The sequence below is a fragment of the Psammomys obesus genome, unplaced genomic scaffold, assembly GCF_907164565.1.
Source record: "Psammomys obesus unplaced genomic scaffold, mPsaObe1.curated_primary_1811, whole genome shotgun sequence".
Lineage (NCBI taxonomy): Eukaryota > Metazoa > Chordata > Mammalia > Rodentia > Muridae > Psammomys > Psammomys obesus.
Window position 1 is genome coordinate 2,979,407 of NW_026594311.1, and position 22,244 is coordinate 3,001,650.

At 46.9% G+C, this 22,244-nt stretch overlaps 2 protein-coding genes across 2 annotated transcripts in view; one reads left to right on the forward strand and one right to left on the reverse strand.

Annotated features, from left to right (window-relative positions):
* Positions 1-17,172, reverse strand: part of Cfap57 (cilia and flagella associated protein 57) — a 64,649-nt gene extending 47,477 nt beyond the window's left edge. Inside the window, exons 1-6 of the mRNA XM_055618500.1 lie at positions 17,089-17,172; positions 16,694-16,869; positions 9,431-9,747; positions 7,570-7,853; positions 5,255-5,462; positions 3,115-3,267 (exon numbers count right to left, since the gene is read on the reverse strand). Of these exons, the coding sequence (XP_055474475.1) occupies positions 3,115-3,267; positions 5,255-5,462; positions 7,570-7,853; positions 9,431-9,747; positions 16,694-16,850 (1,119 nt within the window). The 5' untranslated portion in view covers positions 16,851-16,869; positions 17,089-17,172. The remainder of the gene's footprint in view (positions 1-3,114; positions 3,268-5,254; positions 5,463-7,569; positions 7,854-9,430; positions 9,748-16,693; positions 16,870-17,088) is intronic.
* Positions 17,173-17,255: 83 nt separating this feature from the next.
* On the forward strand, positions 17,256-22,017 carry Ebna1bp2 (EBNA1 binding protein 2). The gene is made up of 9 exons (XM_055618499.1): positions 17,256-17,411; positions 17,492-17,575; positions 17,757-17,929; positions 18,459-18,582; positions 19,498-19,587; positions 19,832-19,907; positions 20,141-20,234; positions 21,556-21,718; positions 21,854-22,017. The coding sequence occupies exons 1-9, from the start codon at positions 17,346-17,348 to the stop codon at positions 21,902-21,904; spliced, it is 921 nt and encodes a 306-aa protein (XP_055474474.1). The 5' UTR covers positions 17,256-17,345; the 3' UTR covers positions 21,905-22,017.
* The last annotated feature ends 227 nt before the right edge of the window (positions 22,018-22,244 follow it).

The following is a 22,244-nucleotide window of genomic DNA, read 5'->3' on the forward strand; positions in this document are numbered from 1 at the left end:
GCCCTGATGGTCTCTTCTGGTCTCCTACAGTGCCAGGCACACACATAGTACACAGATATACATGTGGGCGAAACACCCATACACAAAAATAAATAAAACTTTAAACATTTATTATTTTAATGGCAACACAAATCTAGTGTCCTAGGCTTTAACCATTCCTCCTCTGTGGGAGCATGAGTGTGGCTTCTAACTTTGTTACTCCAGAATAACCCTGTAGACTGAATGTCCTTCCACCTACGGCTTCGTGTATCTCTCAGTACTTCCTCAGGATACATTTCCAGGTGTGGAATTCTGGGTAAGTGCTATAAATATTTTTAAGCATCTTAGTAAGTAATGGCAACTTTCCCTTCGTAGAGACCATACTAATTACGTGAGGGCCATTTAGCACTGAGCAGTGGGTGAGTGGTCCGGTGGGTGTTCCGGGTGTCTGTCACCTGAGGCATTTTCTCTGATGACATAGGGGAGTGATGGTTGGGAAATGGAATGAGGCGAACACATGCTAGGCCTGTTCCCAGACCAAGCCAAAGGTTGAGATGAGAGTTCCCACCGACTCTTATGCCTTCCCACTTACAAATTTACATGCACCCACTCCTTTCTGCTTTCCTGTCTGAGACAGAGGTGCTGTGTATTTGTTACTCCTTTTACCTTCAATGTCTGGTAACGTTGTTTCTACTAGCTCATTCTTACTGGCTTTTAAACATGCTCACACTTCCCTCTCCCACCCCCAAGGGAAGCAATTCTTTTCTTCTCCTAGGCCCAGTAGTTGTGGAATGACAGGGACCAGATCAGCAAGCGCACCAGTCTCCCTCAGAGTCCATGGTCAGGAGCCCCTATGGCCTGCATATGTCCCTCGATGCCTTTGCTTTCTGAAGTTCCATGCTAACTATCCTATACTATTTGTTTTCTTTTTTTCAGATCTCATGGTTTGAATGTGAAATGTCCTCCACAGGCTCATGGTGTTTGAACACTTGGTCCCAACTAGTGACACTCTTTTGCCACTATGTAGAACCTTTGGGAAGGAAAGGAAGCTAAGGAAGGGGAGGGGGATTCTAACGTGTTACTGCCCCACCCTGCCTTGTGTTTGCTCAGCTTCCTGATCCAAAGAGATGTGAGCAGGCAGCCTCAGGCTCTTGCTGGCAGAGGCTCAGCTGTTCCTGATGTCAAGCCTTCTCCTCCACGATAAACTGTACCTTCAAACCGTGAACTAAACCAAATCCTTCCTCCACTAATTTGCTTTCTGTCAGGTATGTGGGCACAGCGACAGGTAACTATGTACAGATATGAATCTGACTGCAGGAGTAATAACACCAAAGGTGAATGGGTAACAAGTGAGACCCAGGCTGGAAGGATGCTCAGTGGCCGAGTGTGTGCTCAGCATGTGTGAAGACCAAGGCCACACCTACTCCACCAAGGCCACACCTCCCAATAGTGCCACTCCCTTTAAGCTTTTGGGGGCCATTTTCATTCAAACCACCACAGGTCCTGTACTCCATGTCATACACACACACAATCAAAATAGATCAAATAATTAAATCAAAGAGCTAATACTATAAAACTTAAGGACAGGGGTCTATCTTCATTACCCAAAGCTGTAGTGATGGATCCTTAAACACAGAAGAAAAATAGACCAGTTAGACTTTATTAAAATAGGAGCTTTTATGAAATACCAAGACAGTGAGAAGATTCTAGAGGTGATGGGGCATACCAACAACCCAGCACTTGGGGGAAGAGGCTGAGGCACAGGTCCATGCCTATAATGCACAGTAACCCTCAGAGCCAAGTAGTAAAAAGATTGCGCAGAGTTAAAAGTGGAAGGAAGATCCCAATAGAATTTCTTCCAAGGAGATGGACAGAGATGCTGGTGTTATGGTCACCAGGGAAACGCAAACTGAAACCATGATGAGGAGCTCTCAGTACTGCCTCTTGGAATTTAAGCAGTTTCTCAACTGCCCAACATGGAGCTACCGAGCATGGTGGTTTTGAAAGAAAATGGCCCCCAGAGGCCCATAGCGGGTGGGTGCTATTAGGAAGTGTGGCCTTGCAGTAGGTATGACTAAGGGGCTGGGTTTTGAAGTCTCAGGAGTTCAAGCCAGTTTTCTTCCTGCTGTCTGAGGATCAAGATGTAGGACTCTCAGCTCCTTCTCTAGCATCGTGTCTGCCGGCACACGATACAGAATAAGCAAATCTACATCTTATACAGAATGAGCAAATCTATCATCTATGGAATAGATCTAGCGCTTACTTAGGCTGAGGTGGGAGGGACTGTGGCGGGATGACAGTTAAAGGGTGTGGGCTGTTTTCTCTATGAGATGATGAATATAGTCTACAATTGACTGCACTACTGGCTGTTCAGCTGTGAATAACGAGGCTGCTATAAAACACCGCTGGGCTGGAGATGTAGCCCGGCTGGTAGAGTGCTTGCCTAGCATATACATGAAAACCTGGGTCCGACCCCAGCATGGTATGAATAAAAAAGGTGATGCCTCTGCCACTGAGGTAGAGGCAGGAAGGTCAGAAGTTCAAGGTCACTTTTAGATACTATGGCTATATGAGTTCCTGTCTCACAAACAAACAGACAAAACCCTCACAAATAGCAATAACATACTACCCAAAATATGACTAAAAAGGATATGTTCAAAAGCCCTGACTGTGACTGTAGGTGATCTGTTTTCCTCACTTTATGTATTTGAGTCCATGCTGCTTGGGGACACAGGTGAAATGATATCTTACTGATGAAGTGTACAATGAACAGTGAGAGCTTCTTTTGGAGTGTTTTGTGATAGTCTCCTCTGCAACTCCAAAACAAGCCAAAAGAAGCAACTACAAAGATTTTCATATCTCCACCTTTGGGCCGTGACTAGGTATGGTAGTAGATTAAATTCAATGAGATGCAACTCCTGGCAGGACTTGCAGGATTTGGATTTGATAGGCAACGCCAAGGGGCACTCCCACCCTCACCCCTCTGCTTGCTCGGCTTTTCTGTTTGCTCATGTGATCAGGGTCCATGAACCATACAGAGCTTTGTGTGAGATTCTGTCCACGGGGTGAGCAGCCCTTCAGATGGGCATCCCAGCGTGGACTGGAAGGGGACTGATGCCCTTGGAGGAGGCTCACCTTGCTGATCTCTGTCAGGGACATGGTGATGGTGTAGAGCTGGCTCTTGTTGGTGCTGGCGATGAGGGTTTCTTCCGATGGGCTGAAGCACAGGCACAGAACATCCTGTTTGTCTGACTGAGATGGGTCATTGCTTTGTGGGTCCATCGGGATCTGCTCAAGGCACAGACAGCCATCAGTCGTTCTCAGTCCCAGTCCTTGGCCACAGGGGTCCCAGGGGTACTTTTAATTCACAGGCTCCTGGCCAGGCTACCCCCCTCTTCTTGCTTGGGCCTGGAGAAGGGAGGGTTGGTGTGGCTCTGCTTGTATTGGTTTTAAATAGCACTGAGTGCTCCTTTTGCAGCAGCTAGCATTTGAATGGCTAGACAGCTGTGGGAATGAGCAGGCCAGGCACCCCAGTGTGAGACCCGGGAACATGCATATTCATTTAAACCCACCCCAGATGTCCACCTGTTGGAAGCCAAGAACATGGGATCACTTGGCCCCCAGTATACCTGTGTGTACTTCGGGGTCTTGGAGGGAAGTGGTGGCCCTTCTACAAGATGGGGTGGGCTAAAGGGAGAGGGAAGGATAAGGGGTCACAACCCTAGGCTTGGAGAGAAGCTGTGGCTCCCAACGAGACATAGTAAAATTAGATTTCCTATCCCCTTATATAGTGCCTGTGACTGACCAGGCATGTTGATGGGCCAGCCTGCATGAGCCATTTCTGCACCCTGGCTCTCTCTCAGGCCTTAGTTTCTTAGAGCTTCTCAACCTGGGAGCTGTAGGAACAATGGCTCATCTCAGCCTGTAAGTCACTGATTCGTGTCTGACACTATGTATCATGGGGAGGTCAATTTTTCTTAAACAGAACCCATTACCACCCCCAATCTTTGTATGTTCCAGACTGGCATTTGTTACTTTTCACTGTTCACAGTTGCCCCTCTTTTCCTTTCAAGTGTCACGAGCCCCTCTGTACTGGGCAGCAGGGCATGTCCTAAGCACGCCATTGCTCCCCCTTCTGCCGCCAGGGTGCCATGGCTTAAGCTGTGGTCTCCACCTGGAGTTCCTGGCTTACGACCTCTTGTCAAGTGTCATTTATTTTCTTAGATCCTTCAGGAATAGCACCAAATACCAAGGAGCCTTCTGGGTTCTTCTCCCAGCTGCTGTATTGCACCTGTCTCCATAGCTTTCTGTGTGGCGGGCCAGGATACCCTGAGACTTTCCCTGGGACTCTGGTGTGTGGAGAAATAACTTAATTCCTTGTCTAAAACCAGGTGAGGCCATGCAAGGCCAGGAATGGCTGGGGACCAGGGCCTTGGGGAAACTGGGATTTTCTGACCTTTCCCCCTCGAAGGGCTATGGTTTTCAGTGCCAAGACCATTGAGTGCTTGATCTGTGATGTACTTGAGATACTCTATGTTCCCCTTGTGTAACACTGCACGATTAGCTTCCTCCTGACTTTATCACACTGTATAACAGGTTTCCATGGACTCTGTCCCGTTCTCCCCCTGCAAGCTGTATATAAGATGCTGTATTTCTTTTTCTTTTTAAAAAAAGATTTATTTATTATGTATACAGTGTTCTGCCTACATGCCAGAAGAGGGTACCAGATCTCATTATAGATGGTTGGGAGCCACCATGTCGTTACTCAGGACCTCTGGAAAAGCAGCCAGTGCTCTTAACCTCTGAGCCATCTTTCCAGTCCAATGCTGTATTTAATAAACTTGCTTGCATGAGCTATCAGTGTAAGACCTCCTGATCCCAAACTTTTCTATCCTCTTTAGTTTCTCATCTCCTGGTCGTCCCCCTCAGATCCCTGTCATTGAAGAACAACCTGCTGGTCCAGGTCATTTCTGCATCATTTATTCCATAAATGTGTGTGCTGAGCAGTATGCTTATTATCATGGGTGTAATAGCAGAAGAGTTATGAGGCACTAAGATTCAGGGAGAAAGTGTAATTTACCACATTTCCCCACAGGACTCAAATCCAGACCTTGCTTCTTCTAAATCCCAATCCAGTTTACCGGCTCCTAAATTTCTCAGGACAGGTTCTTTGTCTTGGTCTCTGCCTAGTCCTTCCCCACAAAATGCTCTGTCAGAGCTCTGCAGAACAACAAGGACCCCTGCTTGCTTTCTTCTTCCTGCCTGCCTGCCTTACCCGGATTTCCCTGCTCTCCCGGTAAAAGTCCTTATCTTCCACCTTCTCAAACAGCAGCACTCTCCCTGGCCCAGCAGAGCAGGCAAAGCCCTTTGAATAGGCAGCGATGGCGAATACTTGGGGCATGGCCAGCTGGCGGGAGTCAGTAGCTGTCACGACCTGTTCAACGGAGGGGACTGGGGAGCTGCGTGGTGGAAACTCGATCAGGCTGGAAAAGGAAAGAGCACGTTATGTTTTCGGAGCTAATCCTAAGGAGAAGCATGGAGTTCTGGAGGAAAAGAGTGGAGAGGGGGAGAGAGACATAAACAGTGGCACACAAATTTAATTCCAGGGCACAGAAAGCATAGGCAGGTGGATCTCTGGGATCAGCCTGGTCTGGATAGTGAGTACCAGTATGGAGGTCACATAACGAGACCCTGTCTCCTGAGAGATGGGTGGGATAGCTTTGGCTGTGAGTGATGCCATCTACTGATCTCCTTCTCTGTGGCCAAAAACTGCTTGAAACTCTACATAGGGCAGTGAGAATGCTCGCTAGGCTGAGGATGGTGATTATTATTTTGTTTAGAGAGAAGTGGTTCAGCAGATAAGAGTTTGCTAGGATCACACAACCCTGCCAGAACTGAGATCTGAACCCAGGTCTCTCTTTTCATTCATTCACTCATATGATAAATGTTTATACCTGTTCATAAATGGTAATTTAGAGTTATAATGGCTCCGTGAAACAACAGTAATGAGACCAGTGCAGTCCTTGCCTTGGAAAACTTCAAGTCTTGGGCTCATCTACTTAGGAGTGTTAAGGGGAAACTAGGCATGCCACAAAGAGCCGGCCACGAGTAACACAGGCTTTCTGAGGACAGGGACTGAGGAGGTGCACCTGTCCAAGGTGAGCAGAGACCAAGTGCCCTTAGCCAGGCCTTCCAGGGCAAATAGGAATGGGTGTTTATGTGTTGGGGCAGGAAATGGACAAAGGGAACCACACTTGACTGAACACACTAACAAGTGAATACATTGGTTATTCAAGGTGCCCAGAGGTGAGAGCTCATGCTCCTTTCAGGAGAGGAGAGAGGCAGGGCTACTTGGGTAGGGCTAAGTCCTGGACCCATTGAAATACTGTGCATAGCAGATGTAAACATGTGTCTTCATCAAATATCATTGTAAAATTCCAAGATTTGTTGGCATATAAAGGATTATCTGAATATCTAATGTAAGTATTAACCAGTAACGGAACAATTCCATCAATAATTTCCTAGGAAGCCCTTACACAAGTCACAAAAATAAGGAGGAACCAGCTGGCATGGGTAGGGGACAGTGGGAGATGGGGCAAACAGAAGATACTGAGAAGGAAGAATCCACAGGGTGCCAGGTGGCGGGGAGCGTGGGCTCTGGGCTCAGAGGGAATAAAATGAATAAAATGAAACACTAGTCCCATCACGGAGCGATGCTGAGCTCTTGGGCAAGTGACTTAACTCCTTTGGGCCCTGGTCCCCTGGTCTTACAATGACATGCACTGTGAGGGATGGGACTCAAGAGCGTATGTCAGCAGTGCCTGACAGGTCCCACAGTACATTCCACTGCGTGACATGTGACCACTCGTGTTACAAGGAGGATGAAACCCAGCACCCCTTCCTGCATCCCTTCCCTTACCACAGAGCCTCTGTCAGGTCTACGGAGTCCATTTTCTTGGCCCTCTTTGCTCCTTGTTGCCTCTTACTGAACTGTCAATGCCTGAGGGCCTGTGTTCCTACTATATGGCAAGGCACTGTGTACACTGAGAGGGCTCCAAAGGCATTTATTACATGGATTTGGTAAATTAGGCACGCAGCCAGTCATAGAAAACATGCTTTTGAAGAAAAAAAAATCTACAATTTTGAAGATTTGTCATACTGAACTGTGTATAAAATGAGATTAGGCATAAAAATAAAAAAGACTTGTCTGTGGACTATTGTCATTAACTGCCAGGTTTGTGCTTTGAATGCTGATAGAGGCTAAAAGAGAAGGAAGAAACAAGCACAGTTGGTTTTCAAGGTGGAGTGATGGTGAGTGGCAGAAAGATTTCTTCATGCAGGTGTCTAGCCTGCATGTCTGTAAGTGTACTGCCCACAGAGGCCAGTAGAGGCTGCCAGATCCCCGGAATGGTTATCAGGTGCCATGTGGGTGCTGGGAACCAAACCTGTGTCCTCTGCCAGAGCAGTGAGTGCTCTTACCTGCTGAGCCATTTCTCTAGCCTTGGTGAGAGGCTTCAGGAAGAAGCTCATTTTATATAACTTTGGCAGGGCAATGAGGGTGGGCGCTAGCCCAGCAGGGGACACCATTACCTCTCTGACTCCTGGATGACCTCCAGGCTCTTGGAGCTTGTAGACTCCTTGACCATGATGCTTGTCTCCCAGCGTTGATCTCCAGATTCGTAAAGAAAGAGCCTGCCGGTGTCAGTGCCAACAATGATCCGTTCCTCAGACACCCAAGCATGGGCTAGGTAGTTTGGGAATTCTCCCCTCTGGAAATTGGTTTGCTTTAGGGTTCCTTCAGCAAAACGGAGAAGCTTAAATATCCCGGTTCCAGTGATGCACAATTGAGTATTATCTTGGGGATTGATGCTAACCTGCAAAATGTTAGGAGATAAAATAATTAAAAAAAAAAAAAAAGATAAGATGAATCTTGATAGTTATTCCTCACCTCACCAGTTAATACTCACTTTTGGTAGTTCATAATATCTTGTACATATCACCAAATGCTGGAATTTTATACTAGTTAAAGATACATGTCTATGTCTACCGGATGGACAATAATTTTTTTTTTAATAATTTTTTTTTTAAAGTAGGACAAACTTCTTTTTGGTAGCCTAGGCTGGCCTTAAACGGTTACTCCTCACACCTCAGCTTTCTGAGTGCTGTGATTACAGGCACGCACCAACATGTCTCCCAGTATGAGCAGCGAAATGGAATGAAGTTTAGCTGCAGAGACTAGGGGTTGAGCCTGTGTATGGGGGCCTGTCCAGGGGGAAGAAACCACACATCAGGAGTGATGATGTGGTCTTCTACCAGACCAATTTCCTTCATCTGGAGCCCTTATCCCAACACACACTAGTGACAGTTAACCTGCCATCCTCAACAGAGCAACTTGGGGGTGTGTTGCTGCTGAGTCCGTGAGGCTAGGTTCATAGTGGGCACCTAGGAAATGCCAGTGATCTGCTGCAGAGGCAGCAGTCTCTGTGCTCAGCAGGGGTCATCACTGGACACTATGGTCTGGATGAAACAGCCTTCCAGTTTTCCCTGCCTTTGTGATTCGTCAATTAACACTCATTTTCTCTGTACTGAGAATGGATATGGTATCCAGGCTTGCACATCTACCCTTGGGAGATGAGTGATTCGGGCCTGAGGCTCTAGCAAGCTGGTGTCTCTGAACATGGACAGTACTGACTTCTTGAAGTTGCGAATATGAATATAAGATGCTGGGCAGGGGTGACTGCAGAGAGATAAAACCGGGGGGGGGGGTGTCCCTGCCTAGGCAGTCATCTGGTTTCCTAAATGGTCTTCATTTTGCTCTTCAACTGCAATAGAAAATTCAGTTCTCCACACACCTGTGACTTCATTGGCAGTTTCCTACACATCTACCTTTTTTGGTGGGCATGCTGGCACCCATCTCTAATCCCAGCACTTAGGAGGCAGAGGCAGGCAAGACCATGAATTCATGGATAGTCTGAGCTATGTGGTCATAACCTGATTCAAACCCAAAACTAACACCCCTCCCGAACAAAATAAGAACCCAAACCTACCACTTTATATGCCATTCCTGAAATCTTCCTACTGCCCAGAAGTCTACTGCAAAGGGGCCAGAACCAAGAGGAGTGCATTTCAGTCATCACAGCTGGGTCTAACCTGCACCTGGGCAGTAGTTCTGGGCCATAGGGGGAAAAAAAGACAGTAGACAAAATTGGGAACTAGAGGGCTCTGCCTCTCACCACTTCTGCAGTCTTGGATGAGTTACTTAGCCCCTCAGAGGCCCAGGGCCCTCATCTCTAAGGTGGGATAACAACCACGTATTTCTTGTGTGGTTACTGTGAAGCTCCATTTTAAAATGGGGGAGAACTGAGCACTGAGACACAAAGCAAGTGCTGAGTCGAAGCTGGGCGCTTAACTGCTTTACAGTGGGCAAGGCGCTTGTCATGTCAGGAGGTACCTGGTAGATGGGGTTGTTCTGAACATCAGCTCTAATAATGGCCATTACTTTCTGCTTTTCCCACAGCCAATAGATGAGGTTTGACTCTGGAGGCGACGTCTGTGTCAGCAGGTATTTAGAGTCTGGAGAAAAAGCCATGCTAACAAACTTTTGAACTTGGAAGTCAAAATTATTCAAGATTTTGCGCTTCCGGCAAGGGACGGATGACAGCTCATAAATAGTGATGGTGGGTTTTTCTTGCACAGTCTCGGAGATGGCGAGGTATCGCCGATTGGGACTGATGGCCAGCGCCAGCATGCCCTGACTCTTGTCTGAGCCTGCAAAAGGAGGTAAAAGGCGGGACTGAGGAAAGACAATGCTTCCATCAAGGCAACAGAGTAGAAAGGTGCGCAAATGCGTAGAGATCCGTCCTTGGCCACCCTTAGTTTGACTGTACACAGGTAACTGTGAAAATGATGGGATGGGTACCTCGCTAGGCTGACCTGGGATGCTGAGGAACCTTTCCTGACCAGAGAGGGTGGAGGAAGCTGCACGTGGCAGGACGTAACAGAGGGTGCAGTGTGGTGGACATTGTGTGGCAGTCAGGGGTGACCAGGGATGGGTTAACAAGGGTGGAATAGGGTCTAATCCTATGGGCCTTCATGTCCTGAATCCAGCGTTCAGTACTCTGCTGTTGGGGTCGGAGGCTAACTACTCAACTCCTTGGTCTGGCAGTTAGACAGATGCCCAAGTCTTTGTGGTGAAGCTTTGTGCTTCCCTGATAACTGAAGATGCATGCATGCTGTGTTCCCTTTCCTGGAATTTAGAGCTGACAGCTGGAAACGCAGCCAGCATCCTGCTGCCCTGCAGTAACAAGCAGGGAATGAAAGCTGTGATGAAAGTGTGAATGCTCCATCCGGAAGACCACAGCAGGTCCTATCACCCGGGCCCCAGGCACTCTGCTTTCATTTAAAGTGATAAAAATAGGGCTGGTGACTTTTCCACAGGAACTGAGTTAGCTTCCCAGCACCCATATCGTGTGACCCAATACTACCTGTAACTCTAGCCAGGAGGATTCAAAGCTTCCAGCCTCTGCAGGCACCACACATATGTGCACAGGCCTGTTGTGCACACACATATGTGTAATTATAAAAGAGCAAAATGAATGATGAAAACAGGGCCGGCAAGATGGCTTGGTGGGCAAGAGTGTTTGCTGCCAAGGCTGAGGATTGAAATTTGATCCCCAGGACCCACATGATAGAAGGAACAAACTCCCATGAGTGGTCCTCTGACCTTCACATGCATGCCATGGCATGCAGGTGTACAAGTACAAACACGCACAATGAATGAATAAATGTAAGAGAATTGTGTGTGTGTATATATATATATATATATATATATATATATATATATATATACACACATATATACACACACACACACATATATATATATATATATATATTGAATATATACACAGTCACATATTTGATGGTTGCACTAACATAAAGAGGAACATAATCCAGGCTGGGATTATAGTCATGTAATTAATACTGCTATATTCATTTTTTTCTGATATTAGTGCAAAGTAAAATCTTTTCATGTGGGCCTTGGGCACTGTGCACAGGATGAGTCACCCATGGATGTGGGTCCCAGACAGTGGGGTTGAGGGGGCAGGGAAAGATGCACTAGAAAGTTGCACTGGAGTCTCTGTGTGATGGGCTCCATGCTGCTGCTCTCTAGCAAGCTAAGGAGGGATGAATATGTTGTCTTGTAGCACATCTGCCCAGCACACTGGACTCCTGCAGGAAGGCTGGAGGGACAGCTGTGCCAGAGAAGACCAAGGCTGAGAACCTTCCCAAGGGTCTAGACTGAGGCTGGGAGGCAACAGATGGCACTGGGAACCTTCCTGAAGGGTGAGAAGTGTGTGGCAGGAAGATCTCCCTGGCACTGTGTGGCTCTCCCCGGAGGCAGGTGGACTGATTGGCCAGCAGGTGATTCGTAAAGTGGGAGGTAGCAATATGTGATGTGGAGGCAGCAGGGACAGTGGACATAGAAATGAGGGGTGACAAGGCGGTGCTAAGAGGTAAAAGCAGCAGAATTCTGTGGTTGACTGGGGGAAGGCATGAATGCCTGGGAAAAGTGGAATGCCAGGTGTGGAGTACGGATTGGACAAGTTACTGCTGTTGGAATTTGCTTAAAATGGTCCCTCTAAGTCACGGAGCTTTAATTATGTGTATTGGTTTCTAGTTTGTAATGATTTGACTGATTTACATTTAAGTGTTCAATCTAGAGTCCATGCTGATAAAGGATAATGAGGGAGATGCTAGAGTATGGTGAGATGGCTCTGAGGTTGAGAGTATGTCCTGCTCTTCCAGAGGACCTGGGTTCCATTCCCAGGACCTGAGTGAGGGGGCTCAAACCTCCTGTAACTTCAGCTCCAGGGTATCTGACGTACTCTTTTGGCCCCTATAGACATCTGCACACTCACAGACACACATACATACATATTTATGAAAAAGAAGACTCTAAATGGCTTCCCAAGCCTACACTGACTCCTAACACTACTTCTATGATATATTAAAATTGCATATTTACATACATATTTACTGGGCTTCTGGGCTCTTTATGCTTGCACCTCATTGCTCTTGTAATAATGTCTTTAACACAGGTTTGAATATCCAGCAAGGAAAAACATAAAGAGGAGATAATAAAATTGGATTTTGGATGTACATATATAAGCTCCATATATGAAATGTAAGGTAAAATATGGGGTAAAAGGGTGTAGAAGTTGACTAAGATTCTGAAGCTGAGGGCCAAGGCCGGCACTGAAGCCAGGGTGGGCAGGAAATGGCATAGCGAGACGTTAAATCTGGGAGCACGATCACGCCTGGAGGAGGCAAGGGGAAAAGTGCTCATTCCTGTGCTTTTTGTCAGGCTCTGCTGGGTGAAGCATGCGCCCCAGTCACTGACACAAGCTGAAAAGCACGCTTGTTGCTGCCAAGGCCCAGAGCCTGTGGAGAGCAGGGAACACGACTTTCTTGCCATTCATTCACTTGTTCATTTACCAGGGAATGAAGCTCTAGCAGGTGTATAGCCATGCCTGGTGCAAGGACAGGCATGTTGAGAACTGTGTCCCTAAGTGATTGGTGTGGATACCATTGTGTGGACTAAAGCAAGATGTCTACAGTATCACTAGGCAACACAGTCCTCTGGGACCATTGTTGTAAACACGGTCTCCAATGGTGATAGTTCCATGTAGCCCGTGACTGGACTTCTGATTTTAGTTTGTCAGACACTTTCACATTGCTTTCAGTCCAGTTGATTTAGTTCTCCTTGGAATAGCTTCTCTCCCACAAGAGCGTGCATCTTTCTCCCCCTCCCCCACACCTGGTCCTTCTTTTGCTTGTTATTCCTCAGCCCCTCAGCCCTAAATGGAGGAGGGTCCCAGAGCTTACGGAAGCCTCAGCTCATGCGCTTTCTAGTTCATCCATCTGACCAGATTCCTTTCTCTGAGGCTGGGAACCCAAACTGCCCTTTATGTTCCATTTAGATGCTTCCGTGTGTCTCAAGCAGACCTGTCTCCTCCCTTGGCCTTTTCTGCCTCAGTCAGCAGCAGCTCTGTCCCCCTGGGTGTTCATGTGTAATAACTGTGCTTATGTGTCTGTTTGTGGAAAAAAAACAAAAACAAAAAAAATAATAAAAAAACCCTGCCATGCCTACCTCCAAGATGGGCTCCGGGCTGGTCTCACCATCCCTAAGGACTGTCCCCAGCCTGCCTTATCTACCTCATCCTCTCACCTGATGACATCGGTCCCCTACTCACAGGGCTCCCTGTTACCCTTGCTCTTCCTTAAGTCCTGCCCTGCCCTCCCACCGCCACCCCAGAGTAGCCAGAGTGAGCTCAGAGAGGTCAGCTGTGCTGCTCTGCTGAGCACCCCATGAAGTCTCATCACTTGCCTGTGCAGTGTGGTGCCTGTCTTTGCCATTCTAGAGTACCATCCCCCCTCCTATGTCAGCATGGCCAGCTCCTTGACTACCACCATTCATCATCAAAAGTTGCTTCCTCAGTAAACCAACTCTGCATCCTGCCCAGCATCTGAGAGCTCACACTCCTTGAAAATTCTGCATTTTCCAGGCCCTTCTCATTAACATCTCCATTCCACCTGTTGTTCTCCCTGAGCAGCAAGCTTGGCATCAGCTCCACTTCACAAATGAGGACACTGTGAGCTTAGAAAACGGAAAGCGAGATCAAATTCAGTTCTTTCAAGTTCATGACCTCTTACTTTTTATTTTGTTTTTCCAGACAGGGTTTCTCTGTGTAGCCCTGGCTGTCCTGGAACTCACTCTGTAGACCAGACTGGCCCCAAACTCAAAGAGATCCTCCTGCCTCTGCCTCCCGAGTCTGGGATTAAAGGTGTGCCACCACCACCTGGCAGACCTTTTTACTTTTCATCAGTAGTGCTCTGAGATGTGGCACCCATGGAAGCTGCTTTGGCCCTGTATTTTAGAGTGGTCCTTTCCTGGCTGCAGTCCTCACCAGGAGATAAGATTCAGGACACCTGGGATTCTGAATTGCCTTTCCTAGGTCGTGTCCCAGATGCCCAGGCCCCTGGAATGTTGTGCCCAACTGGTCCTGAGCTTACTGGCAGCACCAACACCAGTTTTGTCCTTGTCTGTCTTTGCCCTTGGCCTGGGCTTGAAGGATGCTCAAAGGGCGACTGCTTACAGGATGTGTGGGAAGACCCTGAACATGTGCCTGCGATAATTTTCACATGTAAGTGAGGCTCTTGGTAATACAAGATGAAGCTTCTATTCAGCTCTTACTTGAGATGCTTCCCAGTATAGTGACACAGATAAAGAATCCATTATGATTGGTGGATGTGATTGTCTATGTAGGACACCCCAAGGAATCTACAGAGAGGTTATTAGACTTAATAATAGTCCAGCAAATATGCTGGACATAAAAACTAGTAAATAAAAGTCAACTGCATTTCTTTTCTTCTCCCCCCAACACTGTGTGTGTGTGTGTGTGTGTGTGTGTGTGTGCGCGCGCATGCATGCATGCATGCATGCACATGTGTTTTCCATGGCACGCTTGTGGAGGTCAGAGGACACCTTGGATGTGGTTCTTCCTCCTTGTTTGAGGCAGGGTCTCTTTGCTGCTCACTGTTGTGCAGGTTAGCTAGCCTACAGGCTCTGCTGAGTTTCCTGTGTCTACCTCCCATCTCTCCACAGAAGCAATGGAAGTACAGGTGTGTGCTATCACTCCTGGCTTTATGTGGGTTCAAATCACATAAAGGCTATCACATGCCTGGAAGGTGCTTTACCCACTTAGCCATGTCCCTCGTCCCTCAGGTATAATCAGTACAGTTTATTCTTACAGAATATTTACATGGTGTTTGAGGATATTTACTTCATTAAAACTAAGAATTACTGCTCATCCATAGATACAAGGAAGAAAAAAAAAACAGGCTATAGAAAAAATCCTTTCTTTCTTATATTTTTTGGGTTTTGTTTTGTTTTTCATTTTTTGGAACAGGATTTCTCTATGTAGCCCTGGCTGTCCTGGAACTTGTTTTGTAGAACAGGCTGGCCTTGAACTCAGAGTTCCATCTGCCTCTGCCTCCTAAGAGCTTGGTTAAAGCACCACTACCTGGCTAATTATTTCTAACACATATATCTGAGAAATGATTAGCTCAGAGAATATATGAAGTATGTCTATAACTCAGGAAAAGAAAGGAGTTCCCCTCAGAACAAAACCTTAAAGTAATAGAAAAATTGGTAGAAAGCATTTAACATAGACCTAAGTAGGGATTAGGGATATTCCATAAACGTGTGAAAAGATATTCACCTTAATTAGTAATGGAGACATGCATGCTAAAATAACAAGATCCCCTTTTTTGGATTACTAGAATCACATAAAATATTAGGAAGTTAAACAAGGGTTAGTGAGGATGGGGCAATAGGGACCCTTATGCGTCACCAGTAGGAATATATAAACCAATATGATCACATTTCTCAGTAATTTTACTTCTGGCTGTGTGTCCTGGAAAATCTCTGCAGATATGTGTGAATCTAAGAATGGTTATGGTGATGTTTCTAATAGCAAATAATCACTTACCACATGTCCCTCAAATCTAAAATGGCTATATAATGTGTGTGTTCCCAGATTGGAATGCCATCCTGCAATGAAACGGACCGTTATGTGTGTCAAGATGCATGACTTACAAAGCATGAAGCTGAACAGAAGACACTAGCAACAGAGCAGACTATTATTTCATTTGTCTAAGACAGGAAAATATCTTATACAAAATACCATACGCAGAAGTGTGTGTATAGGGTTACATAGATGTGTGGTAAAATTATACAGGTTAAGACCCAAGATGGGCTGGCAGAGGGAGGGGCGGGGGTGGAGTGGGTTGAGAGGAGAGCAACGCAGAAGCCCTGGAACTGGCTGATCCTGGGTGTCTGGGTGCACAGGTCTTTATGTAATAGTAACTCATTAATGATTACATATATGTGGTTGGTCTTATATATATGCATAGGAAGCAATAAAAATGGTCAGTGTGGAAAAAGGGGGGCTGTCATGTCATGAATATCATCGGCTGGACCAATGTAAGCAAAAACAGCAGGCAGGTTCTAAGGAAGGTTATTTGTGACTTAGGGTAAAATGTCCAGTGTCTCCAACATACAAGGGTTCAGTGAAGGTGGTGCCCTTTTGAAACTGTTAGACTCAAAAGGGGGTTCTGGTGAAGACGATCCCAACTGCAGGAGAATACAAGAAAAACACCGTTTAAAGTAAATCTTCTTATGGAATTACAGCAAAAAAAAAAAAAAAAAAAGTACTTTAAAAATTAGCATTAGGGGCGGGGTTGGTGCCCCTTAGGGGGTCCCTTCTCTGAGGAGAGGCGGTAGTGAGGGAGGGGGCCTGAGGGCAGGACTGGGAGGAGAGGGGCGAGGGGGCTGGGATCAGGCTGTAAAGTGATTTGAGGAAAGCATAATAAAAGGGGGAAATTCACACATAAAAAAATCAGCGATACGTGTCACTTTGTCTACATGTGTCAGGTTAATCTATAATTAAACAGTGCATACTGACATTTATTTTGCCTACATTTATAAAACTCCATGGATAGACTAGCTGTCGCTACAAAAGAACAAAACAACAACAACAAAAAAACCTTCCCAATCGTTGATATCGTGTGGTTCTGTGTAGCACATGCCTTTAATGTATATGTCAGGGTGGGAACGGTTTTTTTTATTATTATTATTATTATTTTTTACCTGGAATGAATTTTTGCCATTTCTGATCCAGATTGTACTTCACACAGTGATTTCCTGAAGGAAATATAACGATTTGTTCATCGAAGAAGAAAACATTGTTGGCCACGTGAGACCGAAAACCAAAAACATTCAGCGACTGAGCTATCACGTTGGACATGGTACCTGTGAGAGTGCAGCTGAGGATGGAGCAGCAAGCAGGTGAGAATGAGGACGTTGACCGCGTCGCCCCGCCCAAGGCCCCGCCCCGCCCGTGGCCCCTCCCTGACCCCGCCTCACTCCTTCGTTGCCCCGCCCCCAGACTCCTCTTCTTGGCCCCATCCCCGCGGCTCCTTCCGCGCTTTGTCCTCCTTCCCTGCACTCCCAACGCCCCCAGGCCCCTAAGAGAAACCCCTCACCTCTCGCTTCGCAGGTATGGGTTACTAGAACACGCAAGGATCCTCAGGTGCTCTGCCCCTAGAGATCCGGAGCAACCCCGGCACGCCCGAACGCCAGAGCAGTTCCTATAGCAACGAGGAACCGGAAGTGTCGCTCTGCACCCGGAAGCGGAAGTCTGTGTCGACAAGCTGGAGCAGGGGGGAAAAGTTACAGGCGCTGGTGCAGCTTGTGGGCACGTGTAGCGGTGGCCGAACCTCGCGGGTCCGGAGGACGCGAGATGGACACCCCTCCGCTCTCAGGCTCGGACTCGGAGTCGGACGAGTCCCTGGTGTCAGACCGGGAGGTAAGCGGCAGCGAAGCTTCTGGGACAGGGGTTGGGACGGGGTCTCTAGCTCATCCGTAATGCCGCGCCCGGGTCTGTAGTTGCAGGATGCGTTTTCCCGCGGACTCCTGAAGCCAGGTCTCAACGTTGTGCTAGAGAGGCCGAAGAAGGCGGTGAATGACGTGGTGAGCTCGCGCGCGGGTCGGGGTCCTTGGAATGCGCTGGGCACATTCTGAGGCTATTTCTGAGCCCGATTCTTGTGGGAAAGATGCAACCCTGCGCCTTGACACAGGCGGTCGGCTTTCTCTGTGGGCTTGAGAGAGACAAACTTTGGGTTCTCATGGGCGCCGTGTCTGACTTACCTAGAATGGCCTGAAGCAGTGCTTGGCTGAATTCAAACGGGATCTGGAGTGGGTTGAAAGGCTGGATGTGACCCTGGGTCCAGTGCCGGAAGTCGGTGAAACTCAGTCAACACCCCAGAACAAGGACCAGAAGAAAGGTGTTAATCCAGAAGACGACTTCCAGAGGGAAATGAGTTTGTATGTTTGTTGTGGGTCCTGCGATAGAAAGTCACAGGAAGGAGAACGTAGTGTGCCAGCATCCTCAGAGGCTCCTCGGAGTTAGCGCGAGCCTAAGAGTGGAGCTAGGGGCTTCCTCCTGGTTGAAAGACCAGATCCTTGGTCATCATTTAACCAGCTCCCGGCTTGAGGGATATTTCAAAATAATTCATTTGAAGTTTGTGTGGGTGCATCATTAGAACAGACTTTGCAGAATGTGAGAGTGGATTTTCTGTAATGATTGGGAAAGTACTTTGGGTGCTAATGGTACCTTTAATAAGCTCAATAATTGTTTTAAACTGCTGATTTGCTCTTAGAAGTATTTTCTCCTTAAAAATAAACGTAAAGTGAAGTTTCTGTTATATATGAAATTAGTGGAGTTCTGTTGCAATTTTTGTTTGTTTACTTGTCTTGCCAGTGATGGTGGGATGTTGCTAGTCCTGAGTTTATTTAACTTCTGAGAGGCAGTAGGAGAAAATGAATACTTTTCTCCTCATTCCTGTGATTTCAGCTACCGTCAGGCCCAGGCTGCAGTGCTTGCTGTGTTACCCCGACTCCATCGGCTTCAAGTCCCCACAAAGCGGCCCACCGATTATTTTGCAGAAATGGCCAAGTCTGATCAGCAGATGCAAAAGGTAAGAGGCAGGCAAGTTTTTCCACCGGAAAGCCAAGGCTTTACCCTCAAGTATGTTTGTTCAGCTGGTTCATTTCTTGTAGTCTTTTAGAAAAGATTTGTGCTGGTTGTAATTAGTATTTTTCTACAGAGTCTGCTTCAGAGGCATGCCAGTAGCCTAGATAAAATAGTGAGAGAAGGGCTGGAAGAAGTGTGGTCCCTGTAATAGGAAGGCTTGTATATTTCCTCTCTGGCAGGGTTAGTTGAATGGGGTAGAGACAACAGTCGTTCTGGGCCCAACAATACCAATGAAAATTCTGTTGCTTGTATACAGGCTTTTCCTCTCTGGGTCTCTGTTTTCTATAAAGTGAAGGGTTGATATCTGGCTCGGATATAGTGTAATTTAGAGTTACAGGGACTTGATCTTCATTTAACTTCAGGAGGAAAAAGCTTTTTGACATCATATCCAGGACATGTTTAAATTGGTCCTTTGGTCTCAGACTTCATCTTAGAGAATTACAGATGGTACCCAAGAAGCTAATCAGAGACAAGCACAGATACCTTTGATAGGCACACTGATGACGATTTACGCTTTCAGTAAACTGTATGTGTGTGATGGAAGAGGCAAGGTCTGAGTGTCCAGGAGTTTTATCACATATGTGGCCCACTGGAAAAGAGCACTGAAGTTTAGCATTAATCTGTAAATAGGACTAGGCAGGAAACAGGTCTTATATGATAACTGAACAAGCATGCTTGAAAAGGCAGGGCAACTTTTAAACTCTGGCTACACACTGACACTTTTCGTACCTGGATAAAGGCTCAGCTCTGGGGCTGTATTGTCCTTTTGTAGAAAACTAGAGAGTATATGAGTTCCATGATTTTCAGAGCTCTGTTCTAGTGTACTCTAAACAGCACCTACCAACGTCCTGTGTTTTAGATTCGACTGAAGCTGCAGACTAAACAGGCTGCCATGGAGAAATCTGAAAAGGCCAAGCAACTTCGAGCGCTTAGGAAATATGGAAAGAAGGTGAGAAAGAACACCATGGACTAGGACAAAGGCAGGAATACCAGGTCAGATCACTGTGGTATGATTTGGTTCTAGCCCTATGTGTGTTTGGTCTTGTGGGTCTCACCTCTTGGTGAAGTGTTCATTCAGCCCCGTGAAACACCGTGGGGCACCCAACATGGTGTGGTAGCAGCAGCTGAGGTGGCATCATGGAGTCTTCATAGTCATGGTTTGGAATGTGTGACTGACTTTGTGTGTCTCACAGGTACAAACTGAGGTCCTTCAGAAGAGGCAGCGGGAGAAAGCACATATGATGAATGCCATCAAGAAGTACCAGAAAGGTCAGTGTGTCTGTTTGCTAAGGGCATAGGGAAGCCTGGGTATCAGTGCCTTATAACTAAGGGAACCCTATAGTGCTTTGCAGTCATTTTGATTTTAATCTGCTGGGCTTAGGTTTGGGAAATGGTGTGGGGAACAAGATGTCCTGCTTAAAATGGATTTAGAGAAAAGCAGCCATGTCTTGAACATTCCTAGAAATACAGTGGTGCTGATGGAAACACTTCTCCCTGCACAGGCTTCTCTGATAAGCTGGATTTCCTTGAGGGCGACCAGAAGCCTGTTGAACGCCGTGCAAAGCCAGGAGCTAAAGGCCAGCAGACGAATAAAGGGTAAGTGAGGGTTTTGGTTTAGTTTTGTCTTGTGATGGCCAACAGTCAGTCTGGTGAGGGAGCTCCCCAGGGAACGCCTCCAGTATAAAGTACTGGTGCTCAAGGGGCAGAGATTGAATTCCGTGGGGTGACCCCTGGCCATAGCAGTGTTCAGAGGTGGACAGTGGTGCTTGGGTCACTGTAAATGAGTGTCAAATGACTGTTTTACTCCATGACCTTCAGAGTGATTGTGGGGAGTCCAGCTCTGGGCGTCAGATCTAGGTCTAGCTATTCATTAGGTGGGAGGCTTCGAGCTTCATTTACTGCGAGGCAGTGGTTTGTGCCTCAGTGTTGTGAAGAATGAAAGGGAGCTGCGTGCTCACTGTTCCTCTTTTTCAGTCTCACTTTCTGCATAGGTGGACGCTGGCCTGAGGGTGGTGATTTCCACATATATCAGGGCGTTAGTGTGGAAAAGCTCTTTAAAGTCCCAGGGCAGGCTGGGCATGGCACCCTGGTGGACCATCCCACCAGAGCCTAATGTGAGGGGCATGAACGTCTGAGCAGGAAAGAGGGAGAGGAGTGTTTAGAGAAGGAAGACCCTGTGTGAGAGAGGCGCCGGCGTGAGATAGTGGTTGTAGGTGAGCAGCTTCCTGTGCTTGCCTTCACAATCACCGCTGTGAGGCTGGGAGTCAGGGAGCCTTCTGTGGACATTAGGGACGGACACTGGTTTCACTCAGTTATGAGCAGGCCATGTTCCTGTTCCGAGAAGGTAACAGAGCCCTGTGTGTAAACAAATGTAGTCTCCACTTCCACAGAAGCCCCAGGGAGCAAGGGCAGTGCCTCACAAGTGTGTGCACAGGGAAGAAAAGTGAGGTGAGGGCTGACTGAGACGGCAGAGAAGCAGGGAGAGGTTGGTGCTGGGCTGATGGTAGGAGGCCATTTGTATACCAATTGTAAGTTGGCATTTCTAAGCAACTGGAACCAGTCCAGGAAGGGTGGTGGCATGGTTTGGTAAGTCTTTACATTTGAATGACAACTGTGGTTTTGTCCTTAAGAAGAATAGAGACGACTAAAGCTGACGCAGCAGGATTGAGTTAAAGTGGATGCTGGTGGGAGCGGGAAGCCAGGGGGTGGTTATCGGTTCTTTCTGCTTTTTCTTTGTGAGTTTTTCTTCTCTGGAGTTATTTCATGAATAGATGACTTTGCCTATGGGGTTTGTAGAGTTAAAATGGAGGGCCAAGGACAGTCCTGCAGTGTTTCCTCAGAAACAAGCCTGCGGGTGTCACCCAGCCACGGGCTCATAGGTTTACAGTGCACTAATCTGTGAGGTCACTTTTTCCAGGCCCAATGCCAAGCGAAGGTACAAAAACCAGAAATTTGGTTTTGGTGGAAAGAAGAAAGGCTCCAAATGGAACACTCGAGAGAGCTATGATGATGTCTCCAGCTTCCGAGCCAAGGTGGCTCATGGCAAGGGTCCCAGGAGGCCTGGGAAGAAAGGGGCAAATGTAAGTGGAGGGTCCAGGTTGGGGCCTGTTCAGTCTCTGCTCAACCCCATTCCTACTCCCCTTGGTTCCTTCTCACCCTGGCACAGAAGACCAAGTGCTATGTGGCGACATACGATTTTTGTTTTGTCTTTGCAGAAGAGACCTGGAAAACGAACAAGACAGAAAATGAAGAGCAAAACCCACTGAACAGTATCGTCGTCTGTAGAGAACCAAGGAAAAGGGGGATGTACAGACTGTAACACATTCAGAGCTTTTTGTAGAGAATTATTTTAATAAATTAAATTTAGAAATGAAAGATACTCTGGAATCAAACACAGAAATGTTTTAAAAGATTGAGAAGTTTGTACATGAAAGAATATTGCCTTTCTTTTGGTAGCTGCAGGTTGAACCTACACCTCACTTTTTAGCTCATCCTTCCAAACTGTCCTTTCACATGAATCCCTGAACTGTCACAGTCAGTCCCTGGGAAGGTAAATTGTGATCAGAATGCTGCTTTCCTTTTTTTTTTTTTTTTTTTTTTTTTGTC